Source organism: Rhinolophus hipposideros (genome assembly GCF_964194185.1).
Source record: "Rhinolophus hipposideros genome assembly, chromosome: 4".
NCBI lineage: Eukaryota > Metazoa > Chordata > Mammalia > Chiroptera > Rhinolophidae > Rhinolophus > Rhinolophus hipposideros.
In genome coordinates this window covers 22736968-22764230 of record NC_138050.1, presented here as the reverse complement: position 1 = coordinate 22764230, position 27263 = coordinate 22736968, and the positions used below count along the sequence as shown (strand labels likewise).

The window sequence follows — 27263 nt, the reverse complement described above, 5'->3', positions numbered from 1 at the left end:
TAGGTATAGCAGGGGTTTCTGCACACTGGGTGTGGGTCTGTAGTCCTGCGTTCCTTGCATGGAGCCAGCTGCATCATGGCGGGGTGAGAGCAACTTATGAAATCTGGGTGTGGAGTGAGGGGAAAGCTCAGGACTAAAGTCTATTTATCTCTGTCCCTTAGGACACCACTCCAGGTTTGTGCAAGAGTTCCCAAGTTCACCGCGTCCTCCTCCTCCTCCTTGGTTTTCTATTCCTCTCTGCTGCTACTTTCTGCTTTAATTTTCTTTTTCTTTGTGCAGACCTCAGACTCTGATGCCATGAGTCTGATATCCATGAGGCTAGAAGTTGGTACCTTGTCATTCACAGAGGGGAGCCTATATTCTCCCATTACCTTAGGTTTATTTTTATCATTAATAATAGTGGTATTATTATCATTGTGATGCTCATTTTTGTTATCTTTATTTATTATTACAATTTTATTGGTAGTATTCATTATTACTTTATTAGCACTTTATTAGTAACCAGTCACCTTTTTTCCTTATTATGGATTATTTTTGTGGTCAATTTATACACCACTGAGTAGAACTTAGAAAAATCTGTGGTTGCTCAGATAGGCAGATTGACATATCTGTGTCTTACAGTGAAGTAACAAAATTTCTTGGGACAATGAGGGGACTGAGAATATTTTCAGAGGCTCAGGCATTCCTAGGATGCCCTCCTTGTACCTCAATTTTCAATAATGTTGGCTTCCTGGCTCTGAGCTGAAGTTGAGGATGCTGGAGCAAGTGGTGACTCTTTAACCGGTCTTTCTAGAAAGCCAAGAACGATATCAGTCCCTCAGTACACTTAGAAAAATATTTCATGGCTAAGGGCACCCTGCTGGCAGCACAGGGCTCCCCTGACAGCACAGGCAGGTACATGCCTCCAGAGGGGCTTTGGAGTATAAAGTAGACTTGTCTTACAAGAGGGGACCAACTGGTACAGCTGGAATCGGGAGCATCAGTGTGTGTACGTCTTTTGAAGAACCCTCTGTAATGGTCTTCAGTTAATTGGACACCATTGGTAAACAGGGAAACTCTATTCAATATTGTATAACAACAAGCAAAAAAAAATCCATACTAATAAATGTAATAATACAAACAATAATGAATTACAATAACAAGAATAACAATGATCATCACAGTGGCATTAGCACTAACACTATTACTAATGATAATAATAAAAAAAACTAAGAGATCAGAGTACAAACTCTTTAAAGTAATGACAAGCTACCAATGCCAGGTCTCTTGGGGTAGTTTAGATTCAGAGTCTTAGATTTGCAAAAAAGAAAATAGTTCCATAAGGAAAACCAAGCAGGAGGATGTAAAAGAAAACCAACCATGAGAAGGAAATTGGTGAACTTGGGATGTGGTATGCAAACCCTGGAAAGACACACTTAAGGATCTGTAATAGAAGCTTCTTGGACTGGGGCCAGGCTGCAGCAGATTTCGGAAGTTTGTCAACTGTCTGATGAGAACGGGTGTCATTGAAGGAAGGCAGGAGCCAGAGCTATAGTTAGCACAAAGAAGCCAAGCATACCATGTTGATTAAGCCCCCAGCACTATCTCAGCCCTCACCTCCTGGCCCATTTCGACCCCATTAGCCCAAGAGCATAGTGAATGATGCCCTACAACACCCCTGGGTGGAGATATGGGAACTGACATGCTTGGACCGTGAGGCGTCCTGGTGACAAGATGGCAGAAAGGCAGCCAGTTGGGTGGAGGCTGATGGAGTGCTGGGGATTCAGATTTCCAGTAGGCATGGCTTCTGAGTGGAGGATAGAGGCACCCGTGTGGCTGGGGAGACCTGTTTTCTGTCTGAACTACTGAGAGCTGTTGAGTGTCTTGTTGGAGGGCACAAGCCAGAGTCCAGTTTTTCCCTCCTGGAGGGATTCACACACATGTCCCTATGGTAATCCATGCTCACCTATAACTTGTTTTCCCTTCCTCTACTGCTGCTGGTGTTTGCCTTCACGGAACTCACTTCAGGATGCAATTCTAGGACTCTGACTCCAAACTTCCTGATGAGGACTCATATTGGCACACTACTGTACACTTAGGGGATTCTGTGACCCAATTTCCATCTCCTTAGATTAATATCACTATTAAAATTATTACTGTTTATATATGTCATTAACATTATTGCTGTTATTCATTGTTATTATTATTATAATTCTTATGGTCAATTGTTGTAGTTGTCATACTACAGTTTAATAGAGTTTCCTATTCATGATTGAGGTGTGATTTAATGAAGATAATTAGGAGGGTTCCCTCACATACATAACACACAGCTGATCGTGGCTGTCACTGTACCACCTGATGTCTGTTGGTGAAGTAACCCTCTCAAGCTTGCAGCCGAAACTCAGGGGAAGGTATCCTGTCCCTCCTTTAGCCTACTGAAAATTTAGAAGCATCCTTGTGGTCCTAGTAACCATATTCTCAGGCTTCCAAGTCTTATCAAGGGGACTTGGACTATGTGTGAAAATGCCTGAAAAAGTAATGATCCAGTGATCCCGTTGCTTACTTTCTGTTCATATTAACAAGGACATTTGCCCAGAAATAGCTGTGGATGCATTTTCTACTGGAAGGGAAGGAAGTGTCTGAACTATACAAATGTCAACCGGTAAAAGAGATTAAAAAAGAAAACCCCAGTGCATCTACACAAATAAATAGTAAACCTCAGTGAACCTGAATGAACTAGAGGTACATGTGTCAATGGGAGTTTTTTCAGGAACAATTATTTGGGTCAAACGGCAAGGTGCAGAATGAAACAAAAAGTGTATTGACAAATGTACAAATGTTTTTACTTGCATAAAATATATGTTAAAATTTTACAAGGTATTAACTTTTTTAAATGCTTGGAAATGGTCAATAACAATCACTGACTATTACGCCAACAGATAATGAGATCAAATATGATTAGATCATAGATTAATTCGATTATGTGGAAGTGAATAGATGCCTCCAAAAGGTAGAACCCTGTGTGCAAGAATATCTTTTAAATTATGATAAATAGTCCCAAATTGTCCATCAAAACACATTGGCCATCAAATTGTCTTCAAAACAACATTAATCACGTTCATTTTCTAGAAGAGTGTATGAAAGAGCTTATTTCAAATAAATTAAGAAGACAATTATCAAGAACTTTAATAATTTTCAAATTTTACAGAAAAATGTATCGTTAATATTGTTATTTCTGTTTCCCCAATCACCACTGACGTTGGTTGCTTTCATTTTCAACTAAAATGACCATTCATATTATTTTTACTATTTAGTTTTCCATGGTTCATGATTTTTTATTTGGTTGATTTCCATTTTCAATTTGGGAGGAAGTGATGTTATATAATATATGTGTGGCATCTTCTCCGGCAGCATTCACGCAGGTAGACGCTCGTCCACACAACAAAGAAGAAATCTGTCCTAGAAGCTGTTCTCACAAGTCAGCTGCCAGTCAAAAAACCTGCCATGAGATCCTCCTGCCCTACAGTGTCTCTCACGAAAAGGGAAGTCCAGGCCCTGAAACGCCCGGGAACCGGCGAAAGGCCGCTAGGCCCGCCCTCCACAAGCTCCTCCTCCCCGGCCCCGCCCCAGACCCCGCCCCCACACAGGCCCCGCCCCACACAGGCCCCGCCCCTCCGAGCACGCAATTGCCTACCAACCCGGAAGCAGATGCCCTCGTCTAGCGTCGGGTGCCTTGGGGTGAGTTTTACTGTTTCTAGTTGTACTCGCACGTTGATTCCTCCAACGCCGAGGCCCCTACACCCGGAGCCCAGTGTCCTGGACGCATTTCCGAACCCGCACCCGCCAGCCCCAGTCTAAGGGCGCCCCGCCTTGTCAGCAGCCGCTCTCCCGCCGGGTCCGGACCCGAGTCAGTGTCAGGTAAAAGCTCCGCCACCGGACGCCGCTCGGACCTTTCTGCCTTGGATCCTTCACCGTTTCCCGTCCCGGCCCCGCGCGGCGTGTGGAGGTGGATTGGCGCCGCCCTCCCGGTCTCGGCGTCGCCCTGGGGCCCGGCCCCGCCGCCCGCCGACCTCCCCTGCGCAGGGCGCACCTCCGACCTCCGAGCGGCCTCGTGCTGGGCGCTCGCGCGTCCCCGCGTCCTGCGACCCGGTCTGTGCCCGGAGCCGCCCCGCTGGCCGCGCCTGTCGGCCTGTCTGCACCGGAAAGTGCGATGCCCCACCGGAAAGTGCGCTCTTCCCGGGCAGGGGCGTCGTTCTTCTGTTCGTGTGAAGGCGGAGGGGGGCGTGTGACGAGGGTCAGGACAGCGCGTCGGGGGGTGAGGGAGGCAGAGCGGGAGTGGGCCGGCGGCCTTGGAAGGACCCCTGAGAGGGGAGAGGGATCTGGGCAAAAAGCGGCCAGATGCGTGGAAATAGGCAAAAGGACGGTCAGCGGAGAGATGCAAGAGGACGCCTAGGAGGAGGGGTCTGACCAGCAGCAAAAAAAGGGGTAGATCCCAAGTCACGAGTTTTTTTCCCCTTAATTTCCAATTTTCAGTCCCTTTTAAATGTATTGTGTCCGATTCAGACTCTGAGGTCTCAATGGTCTTCTAGCCTTTGTTATGTGCTCACGACATTCTTAGGTGCTTAGCAAATAGTTTTACACTATCTCAGTGTGTTCTTGGTAAGGATATTGATGGTGTTTTACATTAACAGTCGAAACCTAGTTTAACTAATATTCGATGTCTTCCGCCCCTTGTCGTCTGCTAACTTAGTGAGGTGTGAACTAGTTTCCCACTCAGTATGTGGGCTCTCGGCCACGTCTCTGAAAATGGCCAAGGGTGAGCTGGATTGCCGTGGGGTGTTTTTGGGAAGAGAGCTCATCTGTTCGTGGTGAATAAATGGCTCAGGGCTGTTTCCATGGCTGAGCTTCTTTCACGTTTTCCTGCGCTACTAATTAGGTACTAATTCTGACCTTCGTGATGTTTGATAGTTTAATGGGGTGTTCTGGAAAAGGGAACTTAAAAACTTGAGATCATTGTGATTAAAACCATGGAAAAGAGGTGGCTCTTGCTCAGTAGTATGAAATATGATCTGTAATTTTTAATGGCAGGAGTCGGAAGGGCAGACACTGCCGCCTTCCTGTCCCCATGTCATTCCTGTGAGGACGGTGCTGGTTCCTCTCTACTAGCCTGTCCCACTGACCTCCTTCCCTGCTCCACATTACAAGGCAGCTTGACAGGGTAGGCCCAGACTTTTCAAACTAAGTGTACATCCAAAGTATCTCCCGTGAGGAGGGAGGAAGGGGCACTGACTCGTGAAGGAGGCTTGGGGAAGGAGTAAGAATGCTGTTTGGGGCTTAAGGATCCAGAAATGGGAGGGAGACTGAGAGGCTAAGGAGCCGGAGAAAATTTGTTTGGTACATACTTAACCTTATTAAGCTTCTTGCAACATTTTTAGAGTGGATATAAAAATACCACTTTTGTTGAGCTTCTCTTCAAGCGATGGCATCTATGACATGCTTAATATCTTGTCTGAGATACTATAAAAGATTAACAGTCATGGCAAAAAGTTATTTTTTAAGTTCATAATCTCCAATAAGAGGTAGAAACTTTATTAGACAATATGAATATTTTCTTTAGCGGCATACATTAGAAACAAACGTATCTTGGGGCAGGAGAAATTGTCATTGAAATCCTAGTTTCTGTCAGAAAGGTAAGTGATACATGAAAACATCAAATTTAATGTAAAAAAAAAAAACACCTCTTGCCAGGGTTTTGTTTAATTGCTGTGTGGTTTTCAAACTGGTTGATTATTTGTTGACTGTACGTTTTACTCATTCAAACAGGATGTTCTAGAATAAGCAGGCATTTTGATTTCCTGTGTAATCCGCATCATGTCATAGCAACTGTCATCTTTTTTCTTTTAAAAATATTAAATGGACTTTTATTTAGATGTGGTAATTGTTGCAAAATGTTGAAATACAAGTGAACAAACAATAATAGATTATAAAAATATTTGTGGAAAACAATCTGTCATTCAGAGTCAGCACTTATATAAGTTCATTTAAATATGTTTCTGTGTGTGTGTGTGTGTGTGTGTGTCTTTGTGTCTTCCAGAGAATCTGGCCTACCAGAAGGTGGCCAGACTCAGGGACCATGCCCTGCCCCTCAGCCGTCCAAAGCCCCAGCTACTCTGAACATTAAGGCTACGGCGCTTTCTCGGCCCTGAATGTCTTGTTGCACTTTCTGACTTCTGTTCCACCTACCACCTTCAGGTATGTATTTCTGGCGTCTTGCTTCTGAGCCTGGGGCTGTTGGTGGGAGAGTGGATCTGTTGGTGGGTGACTGGATTGGTTCTTCCTCACCCTCCTTCGTGTTGCAGGTCTGTAGATCATTGTGAGTGGTTCCCTGGTTCTGAGGCGTAGTACTGAGAAAATGCTGCAAAGGCTCCGCAGGGCAGGAACCTCCTGTCTCATCTTCCATGCTTGTTCCATCTATTCCTGGGCCCCAAGGTGTCTTAGGAAAGTTTTCATTGAGCCTGGCTGGCAGTGGATGCTCTTCCTGGGCCTTGTGTGCACGCATGAGTGGTTGCTCATCCCTGAGGCTCAGGCAGTCCAAGATGCCCTTGTCCAGTCTCCCCTGTCAAAATGGCTACTCAGGATTCTGGAAGGAAACTTGGAAAATAAGTGGACACTCATTTCTAGAAAGGGCACCAGGAGTGACCTGAAGGCATCTGTATGTCTGTGTGTATTTTGGGGAATCCTCTGTAGTTCCCTTCAGTAAACCTGACACCCTGAGTGGAGAGCGAACTTTAATTTAGTGTTTTCTAACAACAGTAGTGATAAATCATAATTGTTGTCATAATTACAATAATGGTAATTAACAACAATAATGACAATGGTCTTTGTGGTGAGTGCAATAATAATAAGAAGAAATCTAAGGAGATGGGAGAATAGACTCCAGACCTCCATGAGTGAATGACTAGATACCCAGAGCAAGACTTGGGGTGGTTCGCCTTAAAGTCCTAGATCTGCTCCTTCTAATATGTTCCCTGAAGGCAAAGGACAAGCAGCAGGGGGGAAAAAGAAAGACTGGAAGTTCTCCGAGATCACCTGTAGGTGAGGCTTGCCGGGAAGAGAGGAGCCCAGGTCCAGGGCCTGTCTCCCACCCCTACACCTATCCCCATCCTGGAGCCTGGACATCTGACAGGCAGGGGGGCCTCCCTGGAAGGCAGGCAGATTGGTGACCCACTCCCTGCCCCCCTACAAGGAACATTAAGCCCCAGTACTGTCTCAGCCCTCAGTACCAGCTGCCTTTCTGCCATCTGCTCTTCTCAGCCCTTCAATATCTGCACACGTCTTACTATATCTCTGCCTGGGGCAGCTGGAAGATGCCGTCCCTTGTCCTCTGGATGGCAAATGGAGAGAACAGCCAGCAGGAACCACTCCTGGAGAACTTAGAAAATTCTGTGTGTGGAAAGCTGGAAATTAAACGCCAAAGGAAAAAGAGGGTAATAATTATGAACAAAGCAGAGGATGGGAAAGATTTTGAATAATTGTGAACTACAGACCTTCAAAAATAACATATCAGAGTCAGAGCTAGATCCCATTCTATCCAGAATTGGTTTTATTAAAAAGCTCCATGAGATCCTCCATGATAGAAGAATTGTTTATTTAAGAAATGCTGCAGTAACACCTGGTGACCCATCAGCAAGAAAATATAGCTGAGCCAGAAACTCCTCTTAAAAATGCCATGATGTATTGGATAACTACATAAAGCAGGAAATTCATATTAATTTTCTGTTATAAAAACTCCTCCAAAAAAGGCATAGCATATGAATATTCATCACACAGGGGTGCTTAAATAAATGGATACAGCTCTATATACGTAGGTCGCAGAGATACAGATGGATGTGGGAGATTAGCTTTCTATATGGCATGGAAAGGCAAAGCATTTAACCAAGGATGTAATCATGGAAAAATGCCTTGCTTAATCTCCTCTGACTGGCAATATTAACCAGAGTGAAAAATTCTACTTCATATGAGGATGAAAGAAAAGTATCCTCATACATTTCAGATAGAGCCAGAAAGTGTGCTACATTTGGGGTTTAACAACCAGGCAATATCTGTTCACTTTGAAAATACACATGAGCCTACAACTAGCAATGCACCTTCTGTGAATGTCCTTCAAAGTAATAAACTCATAATTAATTAAGAATGTCAAGCAAAGACATTCATGTTGACGTTATTGTTATGAAACAGAAGAAACAGACTAAGAATTATGCACTGAGCAAACAGTTAATCATTTGAGGTTTGCTCTTGTTTGGAAACAATAAAAAATTATGGAATTAATTATGTCTCTGGCAGAACACAGCCTGTGCCTTTTTTTCCCCAATTTTTTTTTGTGTGGTGAAATACATATAACGTTTACCGTCTGAACCATTTTCAAGTGCACAAGTCAGTGGTATTAAGTATATTCATGTAGTTGTCCAAACTGTCACTACCATCCACCTCCAGAACTCTTTCATTTTGCCAAAACTGAAACTATATCCATTAAAAACTCCCCATTTCTTCCTCTTCCTACCCCCTGGCAACCACCAACCTACTTTCTTACTATTTGAATGTGACTAATCTCACATTCAAACTCAGATAAGTGGAATCACAGTGTTTGTTTTTATGATTGGCTTATTTCACGTAGTATAATATCCTAAGGTTTATTCATGTTGTAGCATGTGTCTGAATTTCCTTCCCTTTTTTAGGCTAAATAATATTCCGTTAGTATAATATCCTAAGGTTTATTCATGTTGTAGCATGTGTCTGAATTTCCTTCCCTTTTTTAGGCTAAATAATATTCCATTATATGAATATGACACATTTTGCTCATCCATTCATCTCTAACCTGTGGGTTTAAGTGAGAAACATAATATTTATTGAAGTGTTTCAAAGTGTGAAAGTTTTGAAAGATGACTGATAACTGGATTTCTCTACTTCTATACATGACAGCTTGTTAGCCTGGATGAGTTGGAGAGGGAAGAAGGATGAGATAAATCCACCTCCACTGAAAGACCATTTTGTCAAAGAAATATTCTTATAGTGACAAGACATTTTTTTCTAGAGTATCAGGCAGGCCTCTGATAGCCTGCCTGGGTCTGCCTATCAGCACAGACTTGTCAGTACCTTCAGAAGTATTTCAGGAGACTCATCTGTGAACTTATGTCAGCAAAAATGATGCCCAGGAATTAACAGGGACCAAAAATTGGAGTGGGATTAGATGGTTAGGATTAGGATAACTGCTGATAAGTGGACTCTGTGTACCCCCACCCTTGGATTAAAAAGGTAATGAGAAGGCAGCAGCTGGAAATAAAAGTCCAGTGTGTTGGTTTTTTTAATTCAAATTTCACACTGGGAGATGCTGTAACATATTTAATTGCTAAGAGGATGGATCATATTGAGAGGGAATAGTTTAAGATAAAGTGTATTTTTTATAAAATTGATAACATAAAATTCATGATGTGGCAGGAAGTAATGGGACCCACGCATAAAAGTAGAGATAAAGAACGTAGCTGAGATTACAAGCAATTTCTCACTTGTTAAGGGGTAGATGGCATAACCAATGGATTGTGAGTACTGGCATACTTTAAAATTTAATGGTTGGAAAATCTACCTCCAAAATTATCCACTTCATTTGAGAAATAAGTTACAAACCACCTGATGAATATAAGAGGAAAGAAGGGTCTGAAAATCCATCAGTCATACCAAAGATTTGAAATACTATTTGTTTTGCATGGAAGTTGGAACTGGCATGTAACACTTAATAAGATTGTCAGGCATTTTTGAGAAATGACCAGAATTACCTAATGGCATATTTACTGTTTTCCCTGTTAGAATTACTTCATTTTGGGAGCCAGAAATTTTAAGCCAGAAGATTCTACCTCTGCACGCATAGGGATTGCACTTAAATGTATAATTCAATTGTGTCTGATGACAACATAACTTTACTACATTGTGGTATGAATTTACATGTTTTAAATTTTCCTACTAGGCAAAAAGTTATGTTGTCTTCCCATTTTAATTGGATAGCTAATAAATTCTTACCATGTTCTTGAAAATACTATGTGGCCAATATTACTATGTAACACTCCCCTCCATACTAGTAACATAGTTTATTTTTGTCACATCAGAGTGTATCTTGCAAATTTTCTTATTTATTCATCTTCCATTTTGTTTTTAAGTCCAGATTTCCTCTAGGGAACTTGAGCTTTATGTCCATAAAATCCCAGTGTGTCTGGTTCTCCGCTATATTTATCTTTAGACGTTTGTCATATCAAAGTAATATCTTACAATCTTTAAATTTTATTGTGTCAACATTTACTCCACCAGTCTCATGTCCTGTATTTGACTGTGTTCCTTTTCTATTTTTGTCTTGAATCTATTCAGTATTTTAACTACCTCCCCAGGATTCTAGATCTGTGCTGACTAATACAGAAACCACCGGTTACATGTGGCTATTACATTTGTATTCATTAAAATTAAATACCTACTTAATATCCTCAGCAATGCTAGCCAAATTTCAGGTGTTTTGTAACCCCATATACCTGGTAGCTGCTGTACTGTACAATGCAGATACAGAGCTTTTCCTTATCACAGAAAGTTTCATTAGTCTCCATCTTACATTTTTATTCTACTTTTCTGGCTTATCTTTCCTGCTTCTCCATGTTGCTTCCCTCTTATGGATTTCTTCAAGTGAATTTTTCATTTTGTTAACTTCTTGAGATGGGGGTTTATACCAATTTTGTAATCCTTGTTTAATTAACAAACATTTAAGACAAAATTTTCCCTGAATAATGTTTTAGCTTTGTTCCATTGGTACTTTTACATAATATGTTCAAGTATTAATTTTCATAATGTACATTTAAAAATTTTTATGACAAGATTATTTAAAAGAGATTTCCCTTTTAATATTCAGTTGACATTGTATCTTCTGTGGTTATCATTATGTTCTGGTCTTCTTTAGTAAATTAAGTCATAAAATTATTTTTGTCATATCATTCCTTTGTTTTCTTTACCACTAATGTTAATTTTATAGTTGTGCGCTTGTCTTTCACAGTTTTCAATTTCTTTCTCATCCTTTCAATAGTTTTCACTTAATCCTTTTCTTTCACTCATTTTAAAGCCAGTCATTCACATGAATGAGAAATTTTTTTCACATTGTATCTTTTCCTTTCCCTTATTTCCCAATGTGATCTCTTCTCTTAAATGGTTTTTAGTATATTTTTTAAAGTTTTGGAGCTTTGCAAAGTCATTTTTCCTTCTCTTGTAAATCTTTGACTTTTATTCTTGTATTTCTGCTTTGAAGTTCTAATTAATGTTTTTAATTATTTTGTAATCCATTCATTACTAAAATTATTGGCTAATTTTTAAATGATATTCTGCTCCAGGGCAAAGGATTTCTTGAATATTAATACTTAATTATCTTTTTACTCTTACCTCTTTGATACTTTAGCCTTTTTAATACATACTGCATTGATTACCTTTTTTTCAAGTAATTTTCACTGAATTCTCCTTAAACCACATGATGAATTCATGATGATAGTTTGGAAAGGAATATGTGTCAGGATTGTGCTATAGCAGGAACTCTTCCTGGCTCAAAATAATGATCATTTAACACAGGACATTTGGAAAGTTTGTGGGACCTTGTTGGGGTTTTCTATAATCTAAGAAAGATCAGATCTTGAGAGGTTGCTTTTTATTCACAGTTCTTAACCACTCATGACCTTCTTTGATGTGTGCCAGTGGAAGCACGGACGAAGCACAGTGAGACCTACATACATTCTTCCCACTCATAGGGCTGTTCTGTTTCATGTGCTTAGGGGTTTCCTGGATATCCTATATTTCATTAGAAGAAAAGTTCTAAAGGTAAAAAGTTATTTTACATTTCAGTCTAAATTTGCCTTCAAGTCAAAACCCAACATAATCCCATAGTCAATCCGTATTAGTTTTGCTAGATCTTCCTTCTCTCATATTCTCTTGGTAATTCAAATTGGTAAACCATATTTATAATATCTTTGGGGCATTGTGAACTGTCCTGGATATTGGCTACCTTCCCCCAGTTATCAGATTCTTACATTAATCTGGGGCTTCTCTTTCAGATCTGATTGAAAGCTCTGTCCTCCCTGTTGGGTGACTCAGAGGAAAATAAGAGGAAACAGTGCCCAGAATCCAGCCACCATCTCCCAGACATTTAAACAACTCTCCAGTTGCTCAGTCCCCTTAATTCAACCCTGGCGGTAAAGGATTCAAATTCATCATCACAGTACATGCATACAACAGGCAGAGAGCAAAGCTCGGTAACCACCTTGACATTGCCTGTTTCTGTGATGCTGAAGACATTCTCCTTACTGTGCATTACAGAGAAGATTCAAATTTCCAGGTATGGACCAATGTGCAGGAGGAGGGGTGTTCTCACTATTATGAGAAGAGCAGGTACCTCAGAGCTCATGGTAGAGGCAGGTGTTTGAGGGGTGTAGAGCATAGGGCCCAGTCCAAGCGCTCTGAAAGGGAAAACACTGTATAAGAGCTCAGGACACAATTGGAGCAGGGTATCCAACCACTTTCTGGCCTTGTAGCTGTAGACGAGGACAGCAAGGGTTCAGAGATAGAACCTTGGGCCCTCTCTGTTTTAGAGATGAATGTCAGTTTTCTCCCTCTGCAGAGTTTGTAGGCTTTGGAAGATGCTCGTTGAACATTCTGCACTATGGAGATGTGTACCTGACACCTTGCAGGGTATGTATGGGCTCTATTTGGGAACATGCTTAAGGGGGCTCTGTGGTGTACCTGGGATGGCAGTTCTCACACAGAAGCCATCCCGGGCTCCTTGAAGGGGTATACATAATGTTTCATTGGGGCTCTGATATTGTCCAACAGCATTGAACATCAATCATTCCACTTCCTAATTCAAGTTGAAGGCAGTTGATTTTAGTCCCTTAATCATCAGAATGTTAAGCTATTGCAGGGAGAGGCCCCTGTTATAAGGCATCTTTTCTAGAGGTACATGAGATCAGGGTTCCAGTCACTGAGTGTGGGATGCTACCTGATCTGAAGTATAAATGGTTCTAAAATAATTCCTGTGTTAATCAAGGAAGTTGGCAAGAAGATGTAAGTAATTATAGCAGCGACTCATAGTGTTCCAAGTGTGAGCACTTCACACTCATTAATCCATTTTTACCTCTCAACAATCCTGTGAAGGAGTAGGGGCCATCTCTCCATTTGTACATCACCAGCATGTGGGGAAGCCTGGCTGGTGCCTTGGTAGGCTGAGTCCATAGCCTGGGCCCTTGACCTCTGAGCTCTCCAGCTCCAGGAGAAACTAGTTCAACATTCTTTGGCCTCAGGGCACTAGAACGTCGTGATGATGATTGTGACAGTGATGATGATGATGGCAGGTTTTTAAAAATCAAATGCTTGTACTTAAATGAATGTGAATTTCATGGTTTTCTTCAAAAATATGTTGTTCTTTTATATCTCTGTATCTCCATATATCTTGAGATGTTACTAGTTTTTTAGATGTTTAATATTTTGAAGAACAATTAAAGCATATCCTATTTATAGGAAAAGCTAAATTATTTATTGTGTGAAGCCCTAACATTTTGAAACTTGTATTTTACAGTCCCTAATCATTAGCTAAATCTGACTTGAAGAGACCTACAGTGAAATGGTTTTCTATTTCTTGGTGGTAAATTATGTATACTCTAGATACCTGAAAAATATGTCTTTTGAATATATATTTTAAGCACAATTGTTTCTCCTTATATAGAGTTGCCCTAATGTTCACAGCATGAAAGATATCAATAGATTATAAATCCTCTTAAAGAGCAGGATCAATCTCTTAGCTTTTCTATAGTATTGCCCATAACAACCAACATCCACAAAATAGTGAGACTTCTGGGAAAAGAGATGAAGGTTGCCTTTGAGACTTTTAGAAAAATAAAGAATTAAAGGACATAATCTTTTGGTGAAATAATAGACAAATAGATCATTGAAACATACTAAGGAGCCTAGAAATAAACCTACACAAATATAGTCTTTGTGTGGGTATATCTGATACTTGACAAAGGAGTGAAAACAATACAATGGAGGAAAAAAAGTCTTCAACAAGGGGAAGGTAACAACTGGATATCCACATACAAAAAAATTAATCTGGACACAGACGTTACACCCTTTTCAAAAATTATCTGAAAAGATATAATCGACCTAAATATAAAACAAAAAACTATAAAACTCCTAGAAGAAAACATAGGAGAAAAACCTAGGTGAATTAGGGTTTGACAATGACTAGATCAATACCAAAGGCATTATCCATGAAAGAAATAATTGATAAGCTGGATTTGATTGAAATTAAAAACTTCTGCTATGTGAAAACCACTGTCAAGAAAATGAAAAGACAAGCCACAGGCTGGGAGAAAGTATTTGCAAAACATATTTGATAAAGGACAGTTATCCATAATGTATAAAATATTCTTAAAACTGAACAATAAGAAAATGAACAATCCCATGAGAATGGGCAGAAGATCTGAACAGGGAACTCACCGAAGAAAATATACAGCAGGGAACTAAGCATATGAAAAAATGCTCAACATCTTATGTCATTAGGGATTTGCAAATCAAAATAAAAGTGAGATGCCACCAGATGCCTATTAGAAAATCCACAGTACTGAGAACACGAAATGTTGGTGAGGAGCAACTGGCATTCTCATTCTTTGTTGGTAGGATTGCAAACTGGTACAGCCACTTTGGAAAACAGTTTAGAAGTTTTTGTACAAAATTCAACGTACTCTTATACGATCCTTCCGTTATGTTTTTTGCTCTTTATGCAAATGAGTTGGAAAAAATGGGGACAAGAATCTGCCCGTGAATGATTTATAGCATCTTTATTCATAATTGCCCAAACTTGGAAGCATCGATGCTGTCCTTCCTTAGGACAGTTTATTTGGATAAATAAATGTGGTACATCCAAACAATGGAATATTATTCAGCAGCTAAAAGCAATGAGCTATCAAGCCACAAGACACATAGAGGAACTTTAAATGCATGTAACTAAGTGAAAGAAACCAACCTGAAAAGGCTACATATTATGTGATTCCAACTATATGACATTCTGGAGAAGTCAAAACTATGAAGATAGTAAAAAAGATCAGTGGGGTGGTAGGGAGGAATGAATACGCAGAGCACAGAGGATTTTTAGGTCAGTGGATCTGTTCTGTACAATACTACAGTGGCGGGTACGTGTCCTTATACATTTATCCAAACCCATACAATGCAGAACACCAAGAGGGAACCCTAAGGTAAACTAGGGACTGTAGGTGATAATGGTGTGTCAGTGTTGGTTCATTGACTAACAAATGTTCCACTCTGGTGGGGCATGTTGATAATGGGGCAGACTCTTTGTGGGGACAGGAGGTATATGGGAACTGTCTGTACTTGCCCCTTAATTTTGCTTTGAACCTAAAATGACTCAAAATGAAGTGTTTTCAGAAAAAGAATGAAAGGACATCATCTGTTTTCCTTAATTGCATCTATATGATTTACCTAGCTAGTGAGAAAATGTTATGTTCAAAAAGGCATGCCTTGATGAGATTTATATTGACTGGCATCCAGATTAATCAAGGTGCACCTTTAGATTTATATGATTGATGAGGTTATCAACTGCTTATAAAGATAGATCAACCATCAAAAGGCTGACTTATCTAGAAAGAAAGAAGCTCTGAGGTCCTTTTTGTGGTGACTGCATCAATAAAGGGTGGCTTCATTGGCTTTTCCATCTATTTAAGTTTTGGTAAGTACTGGAGAGAATTTTTACCAGGATAGACAGACTCCTTTATTTCAAAAAGGAATTTACAATCGGAAAGTAATTGCTTGACTGCAGCATTAGGGGGCAGGCAACCTTGAGGACAGGTTTTCCTTATTGTGGACAAGGAATTCCTCTGTATTTATATTTATCATGGTCAAGGGAAACTTCCCTAATCTTACCATTCCTTTGTTGATTTTTCTGCATTTAGATAGTGGGGGGATAGAGCATACATACATACATACATACATACATACATGATGAGCAGCCTGAAAGAATAGTAGAGTTCTATTTATTTCAAAGCAGAGGGAAAGGGAAAGACTCTGGTTGCAGTTCAGTGACAGTATCTCTGTGTAATTGAGATTTAAACTGAAACTGAAGTAAATGTGTGTGGGGTGGGAAGTTTGTGTATGTAGATTAGGGTAGAAATGAAGGCTGATAATAGTGATCTTTGTAGATATAATAACGTATTTTTTTGGTTCAGCAAAGTCATGTAAAATAGTCAGATGTCTGATGGAGCCATTAACTAAAATTGGAGAGTAGAGGAGAATGATTTTTATATTTGGAGCGGTGGAGGTATTGTCCTGAGAAATATTTAATTTTAAGTGTAAGTTTGCAAGCATCGGTGATAGCTCGGAAGTGGAATCCAGACAAGAAATTGGTCACTTTCAATTTAGAAATAGCAGTAGAAGAAATAGCAGCAATTGCATAAATGCGTGAGTCTGCCAGGACACTATATAAAAAAAAAAAAAAATGGAGTCTTGAGACCTTCCAGTAGCACTGAGGAATTCTTTGTAGATGGCATGGGAGTAGGACTGGTTATAGAAGAGACTGAAGACATTGATAAGATGGAGGTGTCCTATAAGGAAGGCTAGGAAAATACCTTAAAAAGAGCTATTTGTTTCCAAGTAAGGTTTTATTTATAGGGAGATAACTGGCAATATTAACAATACATATTTATAAAATAATCATTGGTGGTCTTTGCAAATCAAAGGGTGAGGAAATGATAATTGCACTTCCAGTTTGATTGTGTAGAGGATAGAAGAGCAGAAACTTGAGAGAACATAGGTCCAGAATTGTGAGGAAATGAATTTCTGTTGTTTGAGCCACCCGGTCTGTGGTACTTTGTTACAGCAGCCTTAGCAAACTAATACAATCTGTGTGTAGATATCCTCATTTGCTCAAAGATGAGACTGTGTAGATTCAGAAGGCATGGAGAAGACTTGAAATATTTATGGAGTATAGAAGAATGATTTACTTCAGGATATAGTAGAGTTCCCAGATACATTTGAAAATCACTAAGAGTAATGATTCGGTGCTTAGACAGGGATCAACCCCTTAGTGGTGTGTGTGTGTGTGTGTGTGTGTGTGTGTGTGTTTACTGCAGTCCTGAAAAAGGGAGGTACATGGAGTCACTTGCTTTTGGGATCGAAAATGTGGTTAATAGTCCAAGGGAAATAAGAAAAAGTGTTGGTCTTGGTAAGTGTTGAAATGAGTAAGTGCATAAAATTGGGCAAGAAAAATGAAGAGAGATATAGCCTGATGTTTGAGAGGTGATGTCAATGCGCTGGAAGTTCCTATGTGGCAGGTTCTCTGTAATTTTGTGGAAATGTAAGAAGCAGAAGATGTTGTAGTAACGGATGGGGCCTCTGATTATTGTCGTAGGAGATACTCAGGTAAAACCTAGTTATGGTATGTAATTTGTAAGGAATTTGAGCATAGTGGACAGGCAGAGCAAAATGTACATTATACATGTGTCATTTTCTAGCTGTATAACTTTGTTATATTACTAAAGTTTTTGAACCTCTTCTGTTTATGTCCTTTATTGGTAAATAAACTAATCAGGTTTACTATGAGGATTAACTAAGTGAATATATGTAAATATCTAAGCATAGAGTCATGTTTGATACAAATTTATCTTTTTCTTTTTCTGGACCTCAGGTACAAATGGGTGAGTTAATCCTACTTTTGTTTATGACATATTATCATCATTTTTCCATGAAATACATTTTATTGGTAATTTCGGGGAGAATTTACAGTTTATAAGTGCTTTCTGTGTGTGTGTCTCAAACACACATTTGTGTATATTGCCTATATATGCACATACATATACATATGTGTGTGTTTGTGTGCAATGAAATACAGGGATACTGCAGCTAATGAACATTAATATATAATAGGATTTGAAGGATTTCAGCTACTACCTTACGAAAATATGAGATGGTAGACCCACTAGAGTTCCTCCTACGCCCCAGCCGTACTGTGTTCTCTGGGCATGCTTGGCCTAGAGGATTGAGGCAGTACATGACAGGAACATTGTGACTCATGCATGTACTCCTGCTACTTTCTAATGCAGGGGATTTTAAGGACTGGACTAACGCCCTCCAAATGGAGTAAGTCGTTGAATTAACTCCCATCAAAAATAGATTCTTTAGTTGCTTGCTGTCCAAGTCCAAAGGGACTTGAGAGCAGGATAGGAGTAAGAGTCCGCAGGGCTCCATGGATGATGGAGAACCACTGCTACTGCACAAAGCAAGAATAATGAAATCAAAAATTCCACAGTATTTATCTACAGGTAGAAACTAAAATCTATATGTGGCGTGAGTCAGGGATCGCTATGCTTGGAAATCAGGGAGGCAATTGAATAACTGGATGACGTGGCCTAATTAACAAACAACTCAAACCTTGCGATATTGTTATCCATAAGATATCTGTATTTCTGGGGGGTTTTTGTTATCAACTATAGTCATTATCTTCTTTCTTTTGACCCTGGGGGAGGAGGAGAGTCCACTGCATTTCTCGTAGAGTACACTGCATGTTTGTTGGTTAGACTGGGGAGTCACAGCCAGGTGAACATTGGGGCTTCATGACATGAAGGTCTGGAAATTGTGCACAAGACTGGAGTCTCATGGTTTCTTTCTCTATTCCCAGCTTTGCCTGCTTAGTGCTTGGACTGTCTGTGACCGGAAACCAAAGAAAGACAGCTGGCAACTGAGTTATTGACAATGCAGCCATTGGTGAGTAGGGAATGCCTCTTTCTACTGAAATGACACCACTGTTGACAGCAGTGGGCAGATTTCTCCTACACTAGCATCAATGTTCTAAGTGAAATCAGGAAGTACTTAAGGATTTGAGCCCAGTGAAATTTCCCCAGCACTCCAAGATGGATATAATGGGTTACAGCCCCTCAATAGCTAATACTCTGCCTAACATACTAATTTACTCCAGCAGGTTGCGTATTTACAGAAGAGATAAAAGAAGTTTTCTTTCTCAGTTCAGCCCATGGCCACATTGGGAAATAATTCACTCATTAATCACATTATTGGCTGTAATGGTGTGAGGGCTGTGGTGTCTAATAGAGATGGGCGAGGAGCAGAACATTAGGGTCCGATAGGGAGGCAGTGGTTTCACCAGGTGAGGCCAGTCAATCCAGTGTTACAGGTCCTGGGTGAGGGCTGTGACGTATTAAAGGGAGCACGAGAGAAGTTTAGACCAGAGGAAGCATGAGGAATCATTTATTTATTTATTTTTTCAATTTTAACTTGAAAGTTTTGATACAATATATGTGTACTTCTGGAAACTTCTTAAAAAGATAACTAAAATTTTCATTATCATCCTTTTCACCAGTCACACAGTTTACGTTTTGTAATTAACCTTTTTTTCATATTTGGTAACTGGAATTAATATACAGAGAATATTACGTCCTTAATTGTGGCTGCTTATACAGGAGAGGGAGTATAGTAGAGTAAAATTTAAGGCCCTATGGAAATTTTTGAAGAGCTTGATAGACCAAAATCAATCAAGAAGCTTCTTTTATCCTTTAGCATGGAGATAAGAAAAAGCTATGGGAGAAACAGTGATAACTGGTTTGAGGTCCCAGAGACAATTGAGAATGAGAGGCGTCATCCCACAGGCAAGGTCAGGCTACGACTGTCCTTCAGTACAGCCCTGTCAGAGGGCCCTGGCCTGTGCTGCTGAACCTCCTGCCCTTGGAGTTTGTTACGAACACCTGAGTCCTGTAGAGTTGAGCGAGACTACACCTACTGAGACTAAGTTCTGTATGAAACTCACTCATTTCTGATGAATACTGTAGATTGCTTCAAGGATCTTGGACACTTCAGTGAGTAAGAGACTAATGGCTTGTATTTAATACATGTTTACTTAGGATGAACTTCATATATTGTTATTAAACCATTTCATAGACAAGGAATCTGAGGTTCAGCTAGAGGAATGATGTAACCATGGTCATGCTTCAAAAGTGGCAAATCACGGAATTGTTTGCCTTAATGGTAAGTCTGTAAAGTTACTTGATGTGAATTAGGAAGAGAGTTTTAGTTATTAATTTTTAAAGGCTATTTTTATAATCGCATGTCTGGAAGTCATAATTGCCATTTATCGAAAAACGTCCAGGTTATATGTACATCTAACCATTTACTTACATCTAGTGTTTCATGCTATTCCTTTATAATAAAGGTGTTGTTGACTCATACTGTGTATATCTCCGTGATGTAGTGAAACGCAGAGGCCAGCTTAGCACTGAGAATGAACCGACAGGAACTCCAAACTCAGTTTGCTCTTTCTCTATTCCCAGCTCCTTGGCTCCCTGCCTCAGTGTTGTCTTCTCAACCCTCATACTCTGGACATCGGCAGAGATTTCTTTATCTAAATCAGAATATTCATGATGTGTGTGTTTTTTTTTCTTTTTTCTTTTTTTAGGAATCAGTGATGTTTGAAGATGTAGCTATAGACTTCACCCAGGAAGAGTGGGCCCTGCTGGACACATTCCAGAGAAAGCTGTTCAGAGATGTGATGCTGGAAACTGTCAGTCATCTGGTCTCCCTCGGTAAGTCTGTCGACATACACATATTTACATAGGTAGGTAGGTAGGTAGGTATTCATTTATTCTTTGAATCAACAAGTATCTAGAATAGCTTCCACACACCCACTCTCCTCTCTTCCCTGATTCTTTCATAGACCTCATAATTACACAAAAGAGAGTTGTTTCTTTTCATTTACTTACATCTAGTGTGTCACCCCACTAGAATGTAATCTTGATCACAGTTTAATGTATTTCTTGCTACTCAGTCTCTAACACTCAGAACAGAGCTGGAAACTCAACGCAAACTTCTAAATGCATAAATTGATTAAATATTTTCTAAATGATTATTCTGTTCTAGTCACTATGCAGAAGTTTGATACCAGAGTAGTGAAAATAACAGAACTCGATTATTCTTGTGGAGCTTATATTATTGGTACCTGTTTAAAAATAATATTCAACCCACTGTGCAGACACTTAATCTCTCCATTTTCTCCATTCTGCATTCTGTCTTTGAGTGAACATGGACATCAACATCCAGAGACCCTCACTATTTTGGACACGTGATGTGGATTTCTCCCTGGTCTGGTGAAGGACCTTCAGTGTTTGTTCTATGTATTGTTGTCTGGGCTGACCATCCGTGTTCTTATTCTTCCACAGGAGCCTGTTCTAGATTTGATGATAATGCACTTTGATTAGCATGAATCTCAAAATCCATGTACCTTTTTCCCATGAACAGGGTATCAGCATTGCAAATCAGATGTGATTTTCCAGTTGGAACAAGGAGAAGAACTGTGGCGTGAAGGAACTGGATTTCTCCAAAGCCAGAGTCCAGGTGAGCAAGAGGTATCAGGTGCCTGGTTAGTGAGAGTATGTCCTTAGAAATCCCAGGTGAAGAGTTTGTTAAGTTAGTGATATTTTCTAAATTGTAGATAAGGACATTGAAGCATAAATCTTCAAAATGTTGTCATTATTCTTTGTATATATCAGTCACAATTCATGAGTCCTCCTTCTATTTGATTTAAGGAAAAAGATATTCATGTACTTATTGAAGTTAAACTTTCACATAATAACTGTTGTCCTCATCCTCCCCTTTGAAGATTTTCCCTATGTTTACCTACCAATCATCTCATCTCCATTTTACTTATTTTATATTTCAGTCATGAAAATCTTTATAAATTGTCAATGCCCTACAATGTGTTTCTACATCCTAGAGTATTCCCCATCAAAACGCCAGTTTTTGAGACATATTCACATGGGTGGGTTTTGGTGCTTTTCAACATTTTCATTGTCCTAATGCTGGTCTAATTTTTCTTTTTTTCAATTATATTAGGCAGGCAAAGTACTATTAAAAAACAAGAAATAATAACCACACAACATATCAGCAGGAAGGACACATTTACAATCATGCCAATGGTAAGTTTCATGAATGTTGACCCTGGTCATCCAAATTAAAGACCTGGCAATGGAATATTAATAATAGAACCCAATTTATGTTAATTTTGGATTAATCTTTTTCTGAGCAAAAACTTTTGGGTAATTTGAATTTGGTGAAGAAATTAACCTGAGTTCAAAACTATATCCTGAGTCTTAGTAAAAAGGACAACTGCATGTACATTGCTCATATGCCTAGTCTTTGAAGAAACGTACTGAATTCTTCAAAATGAATTCATAAGCTTTGGGATGTTACAAAAGAGAAAATCTTTGTGTATGGAGGGGAGTAACACACCATGTATATGCAAGTAACATTGGAAAAGTTTTAATTGGAGACATTCACTGAAAGATTAATTTAGGGTTCGTATGTAGAGAAATGAATGTATGAACTTATGTGGGCAAATCATTAATAGCCTTTCATCTCCTCCCCCAAAACAGAAATCTCATACTCCAGAGGATCCTGATGAAAATAATGATTTGGGAGATTTCACTCATAGTTCCACAGTGACTCAACATTTGTTAACTCACATGGAAAAGAAACCCTACATCAGCAAACAATGTCAAAAATCCCTTAGTGACCAGTCATACGTTAACCAACATAAACAGATTTACACTAGAGGTAGATCATATGAGTGCCATCTGTGTGGGAAAACCTTTAGTAATTGCTCCAGCCTTAGACGACATGAGATGACTCACACTGGAGAGAAACCATACGAATGCCATATCTGTGGGAATGCCTTTATTCAAAGTTCTGACCTTAGAAAACACAGTCTAACTCACACTGGAGAGAAACCATATGAATGTCATCTATGTGGGAAAGCCTTCAGTCAATCCTCTAACCTCAGACAGCATGAAAGAACACACACTGGAGAACAACCGTATGAATGTCATCTGTGTGGAAAAGCCTTCAGTAAATGTTCTGCCCTTAGACGACATGAGAGAACTCATACTGGAGAGAAACCTTATGGATGTCATCTGTGTGGGAAAGCCTTCAGTCAGTGTTCCGCCCTTAGACGCCATGAGGGAACCCACAATGGAGAGAAAATTATGAATGCCTTCAATAAAGGCGTTACTGACGTTAGATGACATGGTGTTGTACATGTAATGAATGTGGAAGAGACTCACGCATTGAAGAAACACTAATAAATGTGGAAGATCCTACAGTCATCCTCACTCATTTGACATAATGTAAGTTTATATGGAGGAGAAGCTATATGTGTAACATCTGTGTGGCGAAACCTTCAGTCAGTGATCTGACCATAGATGACATAGAACTCACTGGAAAAATAAAGAATGCAGAAGTCTTCAGCAACAGCTCTAAACTTTAAATACACAAAAGAATTTGCACAGGGGAGAACCCCTAGGTATGTAATCTGTGGGAATGCTTTCATTTCTAATTCATGGTTAAACAACATGCGCAAACTCCACTTGGAAGAACGCTTCGGTTTGTAATCACTATGAACAAATACTCAGCCAAGCACAAGGCATGGTGTCCATAGAAAACTAAATGAAGGAATAATCATTAGAACAGGTGTGAGAGGATAAAACCTTGAGGAATACCAAATAATTCATCCTTGAGAAGTGATTCAATGAAAAATTATGAGAAATCCTTTATTCATAAAGGAACACTTGTGGCACGTGAGGATTCAGACTACAAAATACTTCTGGTATCATGAAAGAAGGGAAGTCTTAAATGATCACTCATTTTATAGTCAACGTTACAATTCTCACCCTGAGGAAATAGTCCTAAAATCAAAGTAGAGAAACCTTCAGCTAGATTTCGCATCAGAAAAATCAGTCTGTGGGTGGGGGGGATCTCTCTAAGAGAGCCTTTTAACATGCTATTTAGCAAATAATTCAGAATTTTGAGAAAATAACTATTCATGAGGAAAATGTGGCATGTAAATGCAAGATAGAGTGATTTGGGAATACAGAATTCAGAATTTTGTAAGAAATTAAACTTTTTCAATAGGTTATTGCTTGTAAATATTTAAACAGTAAACCCTGTTACTGAAAAATCTAATCTGTTGGTGAAATTCTAATGTTCTTTATGTAGTTGTAGACACATACAGTTGAGTTCGCACTCTGTGGTATGTGGGTTAGATTCAGCCTAACTCTGAGTCTTCCCTTTCTCCAACAGCTCCTTTCACACAGCTCAGCCTCACTGTTCCTACCAACATCAGCTATCTCCATATGTGCCCTGGTGGTGACACAACAGGGACCTTCAGCCCACTTGATAGGTTTCTCTGTGCTAGGACGCTGGCCTAGCAGGGTCATGGGGGCAGTATCAGACATCTAGTATGAATCATTGGATAGTCCCCAGCCCTGTCTCTGCCCCTAAGGAGCTCTGTGGGGTCAGAGACAGGTAGCTCTGCCCTTCTAGACCAAGAACTCTACTTGGGTTTTTTTCCATGATGCTTCTGACTTGAACTAAGTGGGGGCAGGAGTTCCTCCCATGGCCCCATCCCACATCTTATCAGGTGAGTCCTAGGTTATGCACCTACTCGTTCCCCAAAGAGCCACTGCTGTGCTTCCCCCACAGCAGTCCTGAAAAAACTCCAGCAACATAAAATCCCCTAACCTGTCAGGTACCGCATAAGCCCTTCTTATGATTAACTTTATGTATTTTTCCACAAGCAAAATGAAAGTTCTTACAAAGGAAGTCTCCCTTTCTTTGCCAAGGGCTTCGAAGTATATTATCCTTCAACAAGCCCCAATATTGGACCTAAACCTCAAGGGGAAATGTTCTCAAGAGATAACTCGGATGATTCGTGTTCTCAAACTGGCACAATCCCCAAATCATAGCCTGAGACCAATGAAATGAGCACATCTCTGGGTGAAACTGATACATCATTATATTTTTAGACTCCCCACAAGTGATTCTGTCCATCCAGGGGGAAACAGTCAAGTCATGTGAGGATTTTGAGCAACTAAAATTCAACATCTTGGCATCTTGGCTGGAGAGGCAGGGGTTGTAATCAGCCAGGGACACATGGACGTGTGAACAGGGTTAGAGAGAACAAATTAGTGGTTAGAAGTTCAGACCCTGGAGACAGACCCCATGAGTTCTAATTTTCACTGTCACAGCCCATGAGATCTTGTTACTGAACCTTTCTGTGACTCAGTGTCCTCAATTCTAAGGTAGAAGTAGCTTAGTGCTTTTATTTTAGAGTTAAGAGTACTACTGTGGTGATACTGTATATATGCACCGAGTTACTACAGGTAGTAAGTAGGTTTGTTTGCTGTTTTACAAATTAACTTGAGATCTAGGTACACCACTCTCATTTTTATATTGAAACATTTCATAATCATTTTCTAAAAGTCAGGTTATATTATTACTACATTTAATCTGTTTAAGACAATATATAATTTAACCCCAAGCTGTAGTTAACTAGCTGTGATCCTGGGCAACAGCTAAATGTGAGACCTGTCCGGTGGCTTAGCCAGGGATCACCCCTCTTCCCAGGGTGTCCCCAGGAGGGAGGCGTGGGTCCTGCTGCCTGCTGGGGGCTATGCCTGTGCTTCCCAGGATCTTCCTTCTCAGAGAAGTTCACGTGCCTGTGGCATTTGTCTCCACTGACCTATGTATGCATAAGTATGTTGAGCCATTTTGAGAGCAAAGGATTTGGGGGTGTTGTCCACAGGACAATTACATGACTACAAAGTGACAGAATTACACAACTAGCTTTTTTTGGGTAGCACATTGACAACTTGCCTGTGAAGGGAAATCCCTGGTAGGACAAGGCCTTCCAGAGGCAACTGTGTGGGGCCACCACCCAGAAGGAAAGAGCAAGGGAACTGCTGGGGGAGAGGGTTCTTCACTGTCCAGATGGTCTCTCAGCCAGGAGACGGAGTGTCTCTGGGTCAGAGAACCGCAAAGGGCTAGCAGCAGCTTAGAGATTTGTATAGTCTGTGGTTTATCTAGGGCTAGCAGATGGTGGGGGCATTTTCACAGGGTATACACAGCAGCAGGATCTAAATGGTTAAAATATGCTAGTTTTTAAAACAATTCAGCTATGTTTAAAACAATTCAGTGTAAAAATTTGAGGTGGGCACTGATGAGCTTTTGAGCTATTGGGCCTGGTCTGCTGGAAAGAAGTAAACATGGTGATACCTAATACAATCAGAAGCATGCTTGGCAAAGTTGGAAGAAAATCATCTAGCCTTTTTAAAAAAAATCCATATTATAGTTGCTGTCATGAAGGGTGTCATGCGGGGTCTCTAGTCCCACTCCCCACATAAGAATACAGGACATGGTGAGGCCAAAAAAGAACACCCACAGAGCCGTAGATAGGGGAGTCATACCGCTATATTCTCGCTGGGGGCTGGGTTGGAGACACAGGGAGCAGGAGCTACACGATCAGCAACCTGCTGTCCACTTCTCTGCCAACCAACCTCACTTGCTAGCTGCAATCTGCCGTCCCAACTGCAATCCACACTTGCTAGCTCAGCCACCATCTTCTTGCTAGCCCCCGTTTGCTGCTAGCGTAGCCATAGCAGTTATATTAGTGGCCAATGACTCACTGGTGGCCAACTAGCCACAGCTAATGGCCATTCAATCACAGTTGACGGCCATTTACTACCTGAGTGAGCACCTTTCCACATGAGGCTGAGAGCCTGGAAACCACTCCTGGCTCTGTCCCCACAGTTGCTATTCTTGGTTCTAGTTTGCTGTCAGTGATTGTTGAGACACCTTCATGCTGAGCCTAAGTTGTGAATTCTTACCTTTGTGATAATGAAATAATAGGTATCATTTTCAAGGCACAGAGCGGCCTGTGGTATCTCTAAAGGTTACCTTTCATTTGGAAGGTTATTTGTAATACAACAATCCATTTTAAACTCTGCTTTTATTTTTTAAATTACCTTTTTATTCAAATAATAACAGTTTTTTGAAGGTTTGCATGATTTGGAGAAGAAAGGAAGAATTAACCTAAAGAAGGTTAATAATTAGAAGAAATGGTGAATTGGGTTAGATTTTTCTGTTTTCAATCATTTTCTTCCCATAGAATGCACTGTAAACATAAATAATAAAAATATTTGGTTATTAATAGAGTTCATGAGTCATCACATTAAAACCAGGAGTATGCAAAGAAGTTAGTTTACAATTACCTCACTTTCTCGATACGTATCTGGGCTCCATCACTTGTTTGATCCATGTATACAATCACGTGGTCCCAAATTCCCTTTATCAGAAACATGGATGTTATGGTGACT

General features: G+C 40.1%; 1 protein-coding gene across 12 annotated transcripts; it reads left to right on the top strand.

The window, feature by feature from the left end:
- The first annotated feature begins 3641 nt into the window (after positions 1-3641).
- On the top strand, positions 3642-27089 carry LOC308496780 (uncharacterized protein). Of its 12 annotated transcripts, none has more exons than XM_081046449.1 (11): positions 3683-3897; positions 6074-6231; positions 7294-7466; positions 11712-11871; positions 12105-12385; positions 12668-12738; positions 18731-18816; positions 20516-20642; positions 21355-21450; positions 21949-22031; positions 22488-27089. In XM_081046449.1, exons 7-11 carry the CDS (start codon positions 18805-18807, stop codon positions 23133-23135), a joined length of 966 nt encoding a protein of 321 aa, XP_080902575.1. In that variant the 5' UTR covers positions 3683-3897; positions 6074-6231; positions 7294-7466; positions 11712-11871; positions 12105-12385; positions 12668-12738; positions 18731-18804; the 3' UTR covers positions 23136-27089. The 12 variants fall into 12 exon arrangements, with proteins under 12 accessions (XP_080902576.1, XP_080902577.1, XP_080902574.1 ...); XM_081046452.1 differs by lacking the exons at positions 3683-3897; positions 7294-7466 and adding exons at positions 4175-4204; positions 4730-4915; XM_081046450.1 differs by lacking the exon at positions 7294-7466 and having other exon boundaries at positions 3642-3717.
- The last annotated feature ends 174 nt before the right edge of the window (positions 27090-27263 follow it).